Here is a 15175-nt window from a genome sequence, read left to right on the forward strand (position 1 = left end):
ATGATACAGACATGAACACATTTCCTATAACCTGAACCTTAAATAACACTAAAGTGTATATATAATCATAACATATAAACTAATAATAAACTAAATACTATCTGCTCATAAATCACTGTGGAATGGAATCAATATAAATATAAAATATATATAAATAACTAAATGTTGTAGTACGAGTGTGTGCGTGCGTATTTTACCGTGCGATCGCAGTATAACACGTCTTACGAGGCATACTGATCGCAATCGCACGGCAAAACAATATTAACCAATATACTTTCGTCCATCCAATTATACGACTTTGACAACCTCAATAAAGAATAAGTCCAGCAATAATACTATAATCAGGGAGCTCAAGCACACTTTGTATGCAAAATCGTCTCCTCTTCAATAAATAGTCAGCTGGTGTACCTTACATGGACTGTTGATAACTCCTGATTCAAATAGGTTTACGGTCCGCGGGAACGCCCCAGATTGGGTACCACAATAACTTGGATTTTCGTGCGCACCACATAGGGTTGCATAAGAAAATCTGCGTTATTGCGGTACTGTATTACCGGTAATACTGCGCAGGTTCCGCAGTAACGTGCGTTACCGCGAAACCTAATTGAATATACCCCTTAGAGTCTTTAGAATTAAATCACGTTGTCAGCATAATGTGCAAGAATGTATTGCTCCAATCAATTATAATGTTCAAGAAAAAATCATGTGTATACACGGAACAGAAAAAAAACTTAAGGTGCTTCTGAGCTTGCTGGAGTCTTGCTGACGCGTTTCTCCGCTCCTTCAATGGGCGGTTTCATCAGAGGTAAGGGTCTCATTGGGTCATTCATCTCTTATAGACCCTGCAATAAAAGCTGGCTAATGGTCACCTGTTCAAAGCGCTAACTCCGGTCATTTGACCATATGTGTTATCAAAGGCCAGTCACTCGATCCTAATCATAAACAACTTCGCATGCAACAAATGGCATCTTCATATAAATGCAAGCAGCGATTTGTATTTGTTTCCAAAACGGATTTTATTAATTCAAACTTCATTGGTAAAGATCACAGAGCGTCTCTTATTTACACCACTGATTCCGGTCATGTAACCACTCCTTTTGTAATTGGCTTATTGCTCGATGTTGATCAAAGGCAATTTTATATACAGCAGATCATCTTTTGATGGATACTGAGACAAATATCATTGTTCCAAACAGTTCTTATGAGTTGTACATCCTGACAGGCAACAAACAAAAGATGCACATATTCACATCGCAAATTCCGATCATGTGACCATATATCTTATCATTAACCGGTAACTCAATACTGATAATTAATAATTCAACATAACAGCACCATCAATGCTATACATATATCTATACTGAAAACTCACATATGACAACTACAGTGATGACAAAGTATTACTCATAAATGAATAAATTATCCATCTAAATAATACAATATCCACCCTCACAGTGAATAAATAGCTTTTCTCTCTTTTTTTCCCTGTAATGTAATGCATTTCTTTTCATATAGACAGCAAGTTAAACTTGTGCAAACCTCTTTAACTCATCTCTGTTACTTTTAAAAATAGAGACATTAATATGAGACAAAAGCTTCTATGTTACTGAAATAATCGAATATACTGTACTTTTAATTTCGCCTAATGCGTACTTTTGGCTATTTTTCCTCCTTTTGCCATTTTCTGTTAAATGCTTCTGCCATATATATGCTATTAAGAGTGGAGAAACAAATTTAGCAGGCACACTTATTAATTTTCTAATAACATTTCTAGTATATATTGTCTTTTTATTGGATTTATAGTAACACAAATCATGCTTATTCAACTTCCTGTATTATATACCTCCATTACCACAATTTCAATAACATGTAACATGTTCAGTACCATTCTTTCTCTCATATACATGTAATTGAGATATTTGCCAATAGTCCCAATCTTTGCGAAGCAGTCTTGCTTTCTGGCAATCAGATATAAACTGTTACCTCTTGGGGGATAGGTATGGTTTTGTTGGGAATGGCATTCTCCGATTGAAGTACATTTTAACAGATCAGTTTCATGGCCTAATTTTCCAGTGAGGAATGTTGGTAGGTATGCATTCATACTGCCTAATCAAGGTGACCCTTTCATTCCATATAATACATTATTTCATTATTTTCTTTACATGACCAAATGGTCAATTTGTAATTGCATATAGTTTGTTTACTCAGTTTGCTGTTTTATAATTTGTTAAGCTATTGCTATTGTTTATTGTACTAGCATCCCTCAGTTTGTCAGACTAAAGTGTAGGGAAGTTTAGCGATAAAAATAGATAACTATGCAATACAAATTATAATATGTTTTAGATAGGTTGGTAGTGCAATGAACTGAAACATTCTTTTATATATTTTAGGCTTACAATTCATGCTGAATGCACAATGCACCTTGAGGATTTCCCCATGGATGTCCATGCCTGTCCACTGAAATTTGGAAGCTGTGGGTATTTCACAATTGTGCCTCTGCTAATGGATAAAAATCTATGACTCGTTGAGATTTTGTGCATGTTGTCAGAATTGACACACACTGTCTAATACGGCGGTTCCCAAACTGTGCGCCGCGGCTCCAAGGGGTGCAGCGGGCCAGACATAGAAAAAAAAAAAAAAGAACACAGAAACTTACCAATCCGCCAGGCACCGGGACCCAGCAGCCTCCTCTCCCTCCGCAGCAGCTGTCACTGAATATCGACGTCAGTGACAGCTGCGGGAGAGAGGAGGCTGCTGGGTCCCGGCACCCGTCGGATTGGTAAGTTTCTGGGTTCTTTTTTTTTTTTTATGGCTGGCGTGCGGCAGAGGAGTGACAGGGATCGTGGCAGTGGAGGTTCATAGCGCTGCAGAGTGAGAGAGAGTGACAGCGGGGCAGAGTGAGGGTCACAGCGGGGCAGAGTGAGAGAGAGTGACAGCGGGGCAGAGTGAGGGTCACAGCGGGGCAGAGTGAGAGAGGGTGACAGCGGGGCAGAGTGAGAGAGAGTGACAGCGGGGCAGAGTGAGGGCAAAAGCGGGGCAGAGTGAGGGTCACAGCGGGGCAGAGTGAGAGAGAGTGACAGCGGATCAGAGTGAGGGTCACAGCGGGACAGAGGAGGGTCACAGCGGGGCAGAGTGAGAGAGAGTGACAGCGGATCAGAGTGAGGGTCACAGCGGGGCAGAGGAGGGTCACAGTGGGGCAGTGGAGGGGGACACAGCGTGAGAGGGGCAGTGGAGGGGGACACAGCGTGAGAGGGGCAGAGGAGGGACACAGTGTGAGAGGGGCAGTGGAGGGGGACACACCGTGAGAGGGGCAGTGGAGGGGGACACAGCGTGAGAGGGGCAGTGGAGGGGGACACAGTGTGAGAGGGGGCAGAGGAGGGAGACAGCGTGAGAGAGGGCAGAGGAGGGGGGACACCGTGAGAGAGGGCAGAGGAGGGGACAGCGTGACAGAGAGCAGAGGAGGGGGGACAGCGTGGCAGAAGGGGCAGTGTGAGAGAGGGCAGTGTGTCTGGATGCAGAGGGGGCAGTGTGTCTGGATGCAGAGGGGGCATTTTTGCATACAACTAAATAAGTCTTTCTGTCCTGACCTAAATACTTATTACAATTTTTTGACCCAACTACTTATAAAACAGGACTGCTCAATAATTATTTTGGAGGGGTGCCTTGAAAAAATTTGGAGACGCTAAGGGTGCCGCGAACTGCAAAAGTTTGGGAACCACTGGTCTAATCTAAGTGTATGATTAAGGTTTGCCCTACTATATTCTGTTTTGTAGATCTGTCACGTGATGTCCCATTTCAAACTTTGGTGCTTCCATTGTATGCATGCGTGCTTGTCAAGTCATGCTTCCACTACTTTTCTCACTTACTGTTAAAAATTACAAATGTAGCAAAGAGATACTGTCACAGTTTGGGCAAATCGTATACAAAATGGCGTCATGGGTAGAAATCATGATAGGACTTCCTTCATGGGGAATGCTGGACCGCAAGCTAAGTGCAATATTATATTTCCCATTTACAGCTATACCTCATAATCCAATTATCAGCTACACTGCAATTTTTACTACCCGGCTGCACAGGCCACCATTTTTTTTGTAACCATTACTTGGTCATGTGATTGATGGAATGATTTTAGGCTTATATCCCTTTGGTCAATCACCCAGCTGTAGCTCTGTCTCTCCCACCTCAGAATCATGTTGGGCAAAAGTTATCAATCAGGTGTTTATCTTGTTTATAGTCACTTATTTACAGTTTCTTGTATTTCACTTCACAGCGCCTATTACTTTATATGTAACCTATAGTGACTAGATAAGAAGTGCGTGATGTACAGCAAGTTGAATATTGATAAGTGTAAATAGACGATTAATTTAGCTGAAAAATATTATTTAGTGGTACAAGTTGAAAAGACAATTTGATATAACAATATCTGAATGCCATTGACATAGATAATACCTAATATCCATGAGTGAATGAACAACAGTAATAATGTAAATGCACAGAATCATATATATTTTAAATGACTTCAGCAAAGTAGATATTTGACTCTAAACATGAAGAACGAGGCGGTGTATCAATATCATGCTAGTAATGTACTCCTTGCTTGATGTAAAAAGAAGTATTATTGTTAGTTTGATTACGGGCTCAGCCCCAGATACAAGCGATTGAATACTGGAGACAGAGATAGCCTCATTCATTAAGGAAAGTTAAGCAAAAGTAAGCAAGTAAGGCAAAACCAGGTTGTATTGAAGGGGGAGGTAAATTTAAAATGTGATGGCAGATTTATAGTTGGGGTAAGGCATGTCCTAGATCAACTTTAAATTTCAGTGTACAAATAAGCTATCAAGTATTTGTGTGCTACATGAAAAAGCAGCCAGTATTTTCCTTATGTGCAAAATAATAAACTCATTTGCAGCCCTTGCATTGCAACATGGTTTTGTCCAGAACACTTAAGTATGAAAACTTACTCAATTGTTTGCTTAAATTTCCTGAAAATCCAATCCAAAGATTTCAAATTTATTTATCAGTCTACAATGTGGGACAGTGTCAAAACCCTTAATAAATCTAGATAAGCTACATCTACAGGCCCTTGATCTATTACTTTAGTCACCTTTTCAAAAAGTCATTAAGATTTCTTTGACATGTTCTGCCTCCCAGTTAATCCATGCTGTTTGGGATTCTGTAAATTAATGGATTTTAGATATTCTATAACTCTTTCTCTTAAGAGTGTTTCCATTAATTTGCCTACTACTGATGTAAAGCTCACTGGTCGTTTGTTGCTTGCCTCTTCCTTGCTTCCACTTTTATGCAGTGGGACTTCATTTGCTCTATTCCAGTCCTCTGGAATTACTCCTGAAGCTAGAGACTGGTTAGATAATTCTGTTAACGGTGTTAACAGTCCTCCTTTAATCCTTGGATGTATCTCATCTGGCCACATTGATTTATCCATTTTCAGTTTTCAGAGTTCTGTAAATGTACTTGTATCTTCCTCATTTTCATTAATATACTTGCAACTTCAATGTGGCCCCTTCCCCTCTCTATCTGTAGTCAAAACTGAGCAAAAATAATTATTAATATGATAAGCTATTTCTTTGTCTTCCTTAACATGACTTTCACTCTCTGAGCCTAATTCATTAGCGGACGTATTCTGTGCGCAACCAAATCTGGTACCAAGATGAATTTGGTCGCAATTCGATTACACAACGTAAAAGCAATGTAATAGGGACATGCGTCCAACGACGGAAATCATGAATATGTGAACCAAGGAACATAGACTACGCATTTACTTACTAAAGAGCACTTTATGAAATGTCCTCAAAGGAATAGATGAGTTCCGTTTACTTGCGATGTGTTGAGATGCAAATTGTTTTTGTGTCCTTTTTAATAAATATTATGTGCAGAATCGTTGTTAGATGTCACAGACCATGCCAGTTTGTTATTTATTGAACATGCTAAACTAACATAAGTCTTGTTAATTTGTATTCAAACCAAATAACACCCATTGCATTGTAACATGCACAATATGACACAATGGTGAGATCTAGCATTCGAGGACAAACTTCTATTTCTGACTACAGTGTATAGGAAGGTCATGAATGACAGCGAAAGGTTATTAATATATAATGAAAAATAGAATGAAAATTACAAAGCAGAAATTACCGCTTCTGATTCAATTATGCTTCTGATTCAAATAAATGGCAGCATTCCCACCCGACGGGTCAAGGGTTACATGTGTCCCATCTACTGCCCCTATGACGTGCGGGAAGCTGGCTATGATGGCAAATTGCTGCTTGATGCACACAAGAGACTCCTCATTGAATGGCAGATGGATAAAGTGCCTGAGCTGCGACAGGAATGCCTTCAGCACAACCTTTAGTACTCAACTGAATGTGGCCTGAAACATCCCTGTTGCGACTCCTACTGTTGTCTGGAAGGAGCAGTGGGGCAAAAGTGCAGTAGCGCCAAACAGTTTGGTCAATAGCGGTACTGCTATTGGGATATGGCGCATTGGCTCCAGGTCAATCTGCACAATGCGTAAAGTGTCCATGATGACATCAGGACAACCTCAGCATCTAATATTTCAAAGAGGTTGACACGTGGCCTGAAGATATGCTCCCTAGGCCGGCGACGTTGGACCAGGAGAGGTGGACAGCTTGCGCACTCCTGAGGAGCAGCCACCTCCTGCTCAAACATTATTTGTTCCAACTCAAGAATTGGCTATATGTGAGAAAGATGGATGAAGGTTAAAAATATTACATATTACCTCATGCCTTGCAACATTTTCAGTTGGCAGGTAGACTATAAAAAGTAAAAACATACTTGCAACAAGTTTTTCCATTATAAGGCTCAATCTTGATATTTTGTAATGGGGGGGATGAGAAAAGAAGAAAATAAATAAATATGTAACCTGGGAAAGTGACAAGAGACACATAAGTGGCATCTTACAAAAGATTACTTTAAACAACTTTAAAACCACATACAAAAAAGAGATATAAAAGAGGTACACAGGCAACCCACGCATTAAAAATAGGGAGAAACTATTCAACAGGCACATTACATTTGAAAATAGAGATGAATTGTTAATGTGCCACATAAATTATTTAATACAGTTTAGCTAAAAAATAAAATTACATTTTGCAGTGTTTAAGACAAAAAGAAAACATACCTCTCAAGACAAATATGCAGTATGCAAAAATATACCAAAACTAGGCATCAAAATGACCTCATTACTCAACTAGACTCACAATAATTTAATGAGTGCATCAAGAAGTCTTTAGTAATGGTTTGCAATGAGAGAGGCATGTATAGGTGTATGGTCAGCTGTGGCATCAGATGACGAGAACTGCAACTGTGTATCTGCAGCGCTGTGTACTTGATTAGACTTGATTAGGACTTAGACATGACCCCGAGCTGGGGTAAGTGTTGTGCATGGTTTTACTTAAATTGCTGAGTACACCAGAGTGTGAATCATAAGTATCCTGAGGTAAACGTCTACTTTGAGTAGTTCCCAGTGGTGTCCACCCATCACACGCCCCTTTTTACTCTGAAGGATGTAAGGTGTTGTAAGTGGTCTTTGCTCTCATATACGCAGGTACTTTGACTACTTATTCGTTCGTTTCTCATTGTTTTGCGTACTTAATTCCTAGTTCTGGTCATGCACAGTGTGGTTTATAGCACAATACGCACAAAATCAGCACATACGTCCCTTGATGAATCAGGCCCACTGGCTTTAGTCTTATTATTCCTCCTTTTGCTTTTTCCTTTCATTTATATACCTAAAAAAATGTTTTACCCCTTTTACTTAACTCTTCAGCTTGTGCCTTTGCACATCTGATTATCTTCTTAGCCTCCTTCTGTCTAACAAGATACACCTCCTTGCATTCTTTATTCTGAGTCTGCTTATATTTCCTAAAGGCCATCTTACTTTTGCTTTTAATACTGTCTGATTTCCTTTTCCATGTGCTTTTTCTAACCCCGTTGATACAAGTTCTGTTGCTTTTACTATTGCACTTTTTAATTTTCCCCACCTCTCCTGCACTCCTTTCAAGTTATTCCACTCTGCCAAAGAGTAACACACATTTTCCCATCTCTACAAAGTCAGCTTTCCTAATATCTAACACCTTTGTTTTTGTGTGGTCGTCGGTCAGTGTTTGTATACTAAACCATACTGCTTGATGGTCACTGGATCCTAGGTTCTCTCCCACATTTACATCAGATATTCTCACTGTTAACAACACCACCATCTCATCTGTTTCCCAATTTCGCTGCCTGAGCGTCACCCTCGACTCCTCCCCCTGTTTTGCCCCTCATATTCATTCTCTTACCCAATCCTGTCGCTTCCAACTTCGCAACATCTCCCGCATCCTAGCTTCCCTATCTCAGTCACCAAAACCGTTATTCATGCACTCATCATATCCCGTCTTGATTACTGTAACCTTCTCACCAGCCTCCCTTTGTTCTATACTTAACACGGCTGTGAGACTTATCTTCCTTTCATGTTGTTCTTCTTCTGCTTCACCTCTCTGTCTTGTCTTACACTGTTTTCCCTTCCCCTAAAGAATCCTTTTCAAACTCCTCACCCTCATTTATAAGGCCCTCTCCCACTTTACTGCCCAATATATCTCCAACCTCCTATCATTTCATAGCAACAGCCAGGGGGGGGTCACTTCCTCTTTCTTCTGTCCCGGAACGCTTTCGGTTTACGGAAACACTGGGCGCATGCGCATTTAGTAAATATTAGCCTGCGGGCTAATTAATCTATTTACAGTCATGGCCAAAAGTTTTGAGAATGACAGAAATATTATTTTTCACAAAGTCTGCGGGCTCAGTGTTTATGATGGCAAGGCTAGGGATTACTCTGTCATGCTGATTGAGTTAGAATAACAGACTGGAAGCTTTAAAAGGAGGGTGGTGCTTGACATCATTGTTCTTCCTCTGTTAACCATGGTTAGCTGCAAGGAAACACATGCAGTCATTATTGCTTTGCACAAAAAGGCCTTCACAGGTAAGGAAATTGCTGTAATAAGGCTGCACCTAAATCAACCATTTATCGGATCATCAAGAATCTCAAGGAGATAGGTTCAATAGTTGTGAAGAAGGCTTCAGGGCGCCCAAGAACATGTAGCTAGCGCCAGGACCGGTTTGAGTGAATCTGCACACAGTGAGACAAATATTTTTGGAGGATGGCCTGGTGTTAAGAAGTCCAGCAAATGAGCCACTTGTCTCCAGGGACATCAGGGACAGACTGATATTCTGCAAAAAGGTACAGAGATTGGGCTGCTGAGGACTGGGGTAAAGTAATTTTCTCTGATGAATTCCGTTTCAGATTGTTTGGGGCATCTGGAAAACGCTTGTCCGGAGAAGGAAAGGTGAGTGCTACCATCAGTCCTGTTTCATGCCAACAGTAAAGCACCCTGAGACCATTCATGTGTGAGGTTGCTTCTCAGCCAAGGTAGTGGGATCACTCACAATTTTGCTGGTCTTTGTTCCTGCACATCACTCGCAATTCATGTTCCGTTGCCATTTCAGCCTTTGTGAATAGTAGTGCTGCTGGTAACTTTCTGGACATCGGATTCGCTTGTTCCTCTGGGATTCCTTCTAGGAAGCTTGATTCTGCTATCACTATCTGTGGCCTGGATGAAAGTACGCTTCCTAGCAGCAAAGTTTCTTATAAAACATCTCCGCTGCAATTAACTGTGGGAGCCCTTCACTCAGAAACCCTGTTATTCTACCTCATCAATTGTCCATCTATCCCGTTAATACTAGGCCATCCTTGGCTCTAGCTCCATAGCCGTGTAGTGGATTGGACTAAAGGGGAAATTCCTCAATGGAGCTCCTATTGTTCTCAAACCTGTTTGACCTTGCCCGTCCGGATTTTGTAACCTGTTTCCGAACAGCTTCCTCCCTAACACCATGAATTCCGAAACGTGTTCTCTAAAAAAGGGACTGACTCTCTGCCTCTACATCGGGATTACGATTGTGCCATTGAGTTAATTCTGGGTTCCAAATTGCCTAAAGGATGGTTGTATTCGCTCTCTGGCCCCGAAACCAAGGCCATGCAGGAATATGTGGAGGAGAGTTTGCAAAAAGGCTTTATTATGCTTTCAAAGTCTCCAGTGGGAGTTGGATGCTTCTTTGTTTCCAAGAAGGATGGCGGGCTACGTCCTTGTATCAATTTCAGAGGCCTTAATAAATTTACTATATCCACTTTCCCTTATCTCAGTCCTGTTCGATCAACTAAAAGGTGCTACTATCTTCACCAAAATTGATCTTCGCGTTGCATATAATCTCATCCGCATCAGAGAAGGTGATGAGAGGAATACGGCTTTAAAAACCCATTCTGACCACTACGAGTACTTGGTCATACCGTTCGGCCTTTATAACGCGCCTGCTGTCTTTCAAGACCTCATTAATGAACTTCTTCGGGAAGTCCTCAATCAGTTTGTTGTTGTTTACTTCGATGACATATTAATATACTCCCACTCCTTGCCACAACACCGACATCATGTCCGCCAGGTTCTCTACACGTTCCAAGACCATCACCTCTTTGCCAAACTTGAAAAATGTGAGTTTGAATTTAGGAAAGTATGATTCCTCAGATATATAATCTCTTCTACCGGATTCTCTATAGATCCAAGCAAAGTTCAGGCCATTCTGGATTGGGTACGACCCATTAATCTGGAAGCCATCCAAAGGATTTTAGACTTTGCTAATTATTACCAAAGATCTATCCATGCTTTTTCGGATCTGGTGGCTTCCATTATTGCCCTTACCAGGAAGGTAATTGGTCCCCAGAGGCTATTAGTTCTTTTGAGGCTCTTAAAAGAGCATTTATCTCTGCTTCTGTCTTGAGGCATCCTTATACTGAATTACCCTTTGTTCTGGAGGTTGACGCCTCTGATATAGGTGCTGGCGCTGTTCTGTCTCAGAAGGACCTTTGCAATCATCAACTGTATCACTGTGTTTTCTTCTCCCTCAAATTCTCTGATGTGGCGACGAACTATGATGTAGGCAATCGGGAGCTTTTGGCCATCAAATGGGCCATTGAAGAATGGCGTCACTGGCAGGAAGGTGCCATTTATGTAATCTCAGTTATCACAGATCATAAGAATCTCCAGTACATAGAATCTGCAAAACGATTGAATCCTAGACAAGTGCGGTGGTCACTGTCTTTTACCCGCTTTCACTTCGTTATCACTTATAGACCTGGATCCAAAAATGGTGAAGCGAACGTATTACCCAGAAGCTTTGTTTCACACCATGTACCTGCTACAGAATTGCTGCCTATATACCGTCTTCTGCTATTCACGCTGACTTGGGCCAAGACTTGGGTATTACGCTTCGTAGATTTTAAAAGTTGGCTTCCTCAGAAACACCTGCAAACCATTTGTTTGTACCAGTCCACCATAGGAAGGCTGTCCTCACTGAAGCTCATGACAATAAAACCGCCAGACTTCTCGGTATTTTTAACACCTCAGAGACACTCTCACGTTTCGTTTTGGTTGCCCACCTTGTCTTCTGATGTCAAAGACTTTGTTCTGTTCTTTGAAATTTGTGCTAGAAATAAAGTCCCCAGGAACTGCTCTTTGGGCCAGGTCATGCCATTGTCTGCCCCTACCAGACCCTGGACACACTTATCTCTGGATTTTATTGTGGATCTTCCATGTTCAGCAGGGCATAACATTATATGGGTGGTGGTGGATCGATTTAGCAAAATGTCTATTTTACTGCCTTAACTAAACTCCAGAGTGCACTAGCATTACTTTTTATCCAGCACATCTTCTGACTTCGTAGCCTTCCTTATGATATTGTCTCTGATCACAGCTCTCAATTTGTTGCCTAATTCTGGAAGGCTTTTTGTGCAATCCTCGGAACCAACATCAACCTTTCTTCAACGTACCACCCACAATTCAATGGGCAAACCGAAAAGGTTAATCAACCCCTGGAACAATTTTTACACTTGTGCACCTCCGAATTTCATGACAACTGGTCAACCCTACTAGCATGGGCAGAGTTTGCATGTAAAAATTTATTTCATTCTTCCACTCATACCTCCCCGTTTTACTGTAACCTAAGTTTTCATCCTAGATCCAAATCTATGGCCTCTCTCAACTCTTCTGGTCTCCAAGGCATGCGTTCTATGGCTTCTAGACTTAGGATCATATGGACAAAAAGTTCATTCTGCTTTGAGGCGGGCCTCGTTTTATTCCAAAATGTTTGCAGACCAACACAGGGGAATCGGCACCTTTAAAGTAGTTCAGAAGGTATGGCTTTCCATTCGTAACATTAGGGTCAGTCAACCCTGTAAAAAACTCGGGCTAGGTGCATTGGACCTTTTTCTTGTGTTAAGCAAATTAACCCTGTGGCCTTCAGGCTGAAGCTTCCTCGCTCTTTGATAATCCCAAACACGTTTCTTTGTTCTCTTCTCAAGCCTGTCTCTTATTCAAGCAAGTTTAAACGTCTTCAATCTCAGAGATCTCAATTAATGTGGAAGGACATCGGGAATTTTTTATACTTGATTCCAAGTGGGTCCAAGGACAGAGTCACTTCTTGGAGGGTTTGTGGCCTGGAGGACCGTTCTTGGGTTCCGTTGAAGCATCTACATGTTGATTGACTTATCAAGTAGTTCTTCAAACAATTCCCTAAGAAACCAGGATGTTGGGGTTCCTTAACCTCTCCTCAAGGGGGGGGGGGGTAATGTAACGATCCGCTATTATTATGACAGTCACTTCCTCTTTCCTTTGTCCTGACCATCACCATGGCAATTTCAGGCACCGTCCCCGTGCCGCATCTTCCACACAGGGACGGGCGCCTGTCTCTGTCCATAGACAACGGAACACCATCCACAGTCTCCAGCGGTGGTGTTCAGCGTCACCACCGCCGATAGGTAGCCCTGCCCCCTTCCTCTATTTATTCCTGACTTTGGCACCTAATGAGTGCCAGAGTATTAGGTCTCCTGATCTCCAGCATTATAGTATATTCCTTGTGCCTCCCACTGTATTGACCCGGCTTCGTTCCTGACTACCTCTGTTTCTGGATTCCACGTGTATTGACCCGGCTACGTTGTGACCACTCTCCTGTCTCCCATGCTCCTGGTACCTGACCCGGCTAGTTAATTGACCATGCTTCGGATTTCCATATTGCTCCTTCTGATACGCACGGCTTGACCTGGATCGCCTGACTCCTCTTCCATCTCGAATGCTTCACTGGTTGCTCCCTCTGAGGACCGCGACCTGCCTGTCTCCCGCAGCAAAGTCCATACTCCCTTGCGGGGGTCCCTGGCGAAGACCTGGGACACGTTAGACTCCGCGCCTCTTTGGTGAGTAGTGCTGAAACCAGTAAGCTACGCACTCTTAGTTCCGTGACAGTATACTCTGGCCATGACGTCAGATGGAACAGGTAAACCTTCTGCTCAGGAGCTTCTTCTCCATCTTGCTCGCCGAGTCGAACAGCAGGAGGTGGATCAGGCTCGTTTACTCCAGTGTGTCCAAGGAGTGGTCTCTCGATTAGATTCCTTGCAGGGGGTCTTAACAACGCCCCCAACAGATCCTCCTCCTACTCCAGCGGCTCCCTCTCCCTCCGCTGCAGCTCCAGTGGTTCCTTCCTCTTCTGGGCTCCGGATTCCCCCTCCGGAAAAATTTGACGGAGATCCAAAAAGATGCAGAGGGTTCCTCAACCAGTGCGCCATCCACTTTGAGTGCAACTCTTCAGCCTTCTCCTCTGAATGTACCAAGGTAGCCTTCATGATATCTCTGCTCAGCGGGCAAGCCTTGGCCTGGGCTTCACCATTATGGGAGCACAATGATCCTTTGCTGGAGAATTCTGATGCATTTATCGATATGTTCCGGAAGGTTTTCGATGAACCTGGTCGGGTCTCCTCTGCCGCTTCTAGTCTCCTAAATCTTTGACAAGGTTCCATGTCAGTCGGCCAGTATGCAGTAAATTCCGCACTCTTGCTTCCGAACTCCGATGGAATAATGAGGCCCTTATTGCCACCTTCTGGCAGGGTCTTACTGACCGAATCAAGGATGAACTTGTCACCAGGGAACTCCCCTCGGAACTGGATTCTCTTATTTCTTTGTGTATCAGGATCGACCTCCGCTTCAGGGAGAGAACTTCGGAGAGATCCTCTACGAGACGTACCCCCTGATTGGCACCCCACTTCCAAAATCCCATATCTTCCACTGAAGAGCCTATGCAGCTTGGCCGTTCAAGATTGACACCTTAAGAACGCGAGAGACGGTTCAAGCAGAAATTATGTCTATACTGCGGGGAAGCCGGTCATGTGTTAAGTCTCTGTTCTAAGAGACCGGGAAACGCCTCCTCCTAGACGGTAAGAGGGAGGCCGCCTTAGGAGTTGCCGTTTCCACTCCCTATTCCACTTCTAACCCTGAGTTCCTGATGCCTATTCAGCTTGTGACCACCAAAGGACCCCAGCGAACTTTTGCTTTTGTGGATTCCGGTGCCGCAGGGAATTTTATCTCGGCCTCTCTTGCCTCACAGCTCCACTTATCCATCCAGGATCTTCCCCAACCGCTTACTCTCACAGCCGTGGATGGTAACCGCGTCAGCATTGGTACCATCTCCAGCATCACGAGCGCGGTACAGTTACTGGTAGGAGCCTTACATCAAGAGTGGATCCAATTCCTTGTGTTACCACAATCTGTGAATCCTCTAATTCTGGGCCTTCCTTGGCTTCGAGCCCATTCTCCACAATTCGACTGGTTCCGAGTTTAGGTTATCTCCTGGGGTCCACAATGTCATAACCAGTGCATCTCTTCATCTCGCCCACGAGTCTGCCTTACTCATACACTTCCTGACGAGACTACTGTCCCATCGGCCTATCAGGCCTTTAAGGATGTTTTCTCCAAGAAGAAATCGGAGGTTCTGCCACCTCATCGCCCTTGGGATTGCCCGATTGAATTAATTCCCGGGTAAGCAGATTCCCCGTGGCCGGACTTATCTCTTACTCTTCCCTGAAAGTCAGGCCATGTCACAATACATTTCCGAGATTTTATCCCGTGGATTCTTCTCCCGCTGGTGCAGGATTCTTCTTCGTTAAGAAGAAGGATGGGGGCCTTCGCTCCTATATCGACTACCGACAGTTGAATAAAATTACCATCAAGAATTGCTATCCCTTGCCCCTTATCACCGATCTTTTTGACAAAATCAGCGGAGCCAA

The 15175-nt window shown here is 43.0% G+C and overlaps 1 protein-coding gene across 6 annotated transcripts in view; it reads left to right on the forward strand.

The window, feature by feature from the left end:
• Positions 1-15175, forward strand: part of GABRA3 (gamma-aminobutyric acid type A receptor subunit alpha3) — a 252998-nt gene that overhangs the window by 174404 nt on the left and 63419 nt on the right. For all 6 annotated transcript variants that reach the window (XM_075184593.1, XM_075184595.1, XM_075184596.1 and 3 more), the window contains one exon: positions 2391-2473. In XM_075184593.1, coding sequence (XP_075040694.1) covers positions 2391-2473 — 83 coding nt within the window. The remainder of the gene's footprint in view (positions 1-2390; positions 2474-15175) is intronic.

The sequence above is a fragment of the Mixophyes fleayi genome, chromosome 9 (assembly GCF_038048845.1).
Source record: "Mixophyes fleayi isolate aMixFle1 chromosome 9, aMixFle1.hap1, whole genome shotgun sequence".
NCBI classification, from domain to species: Eukaryota; Metazoa; Chordata; class Amphibia; order Anura; family Limnodynastidae; genus Mixophyes; species Mixophyes fleayi.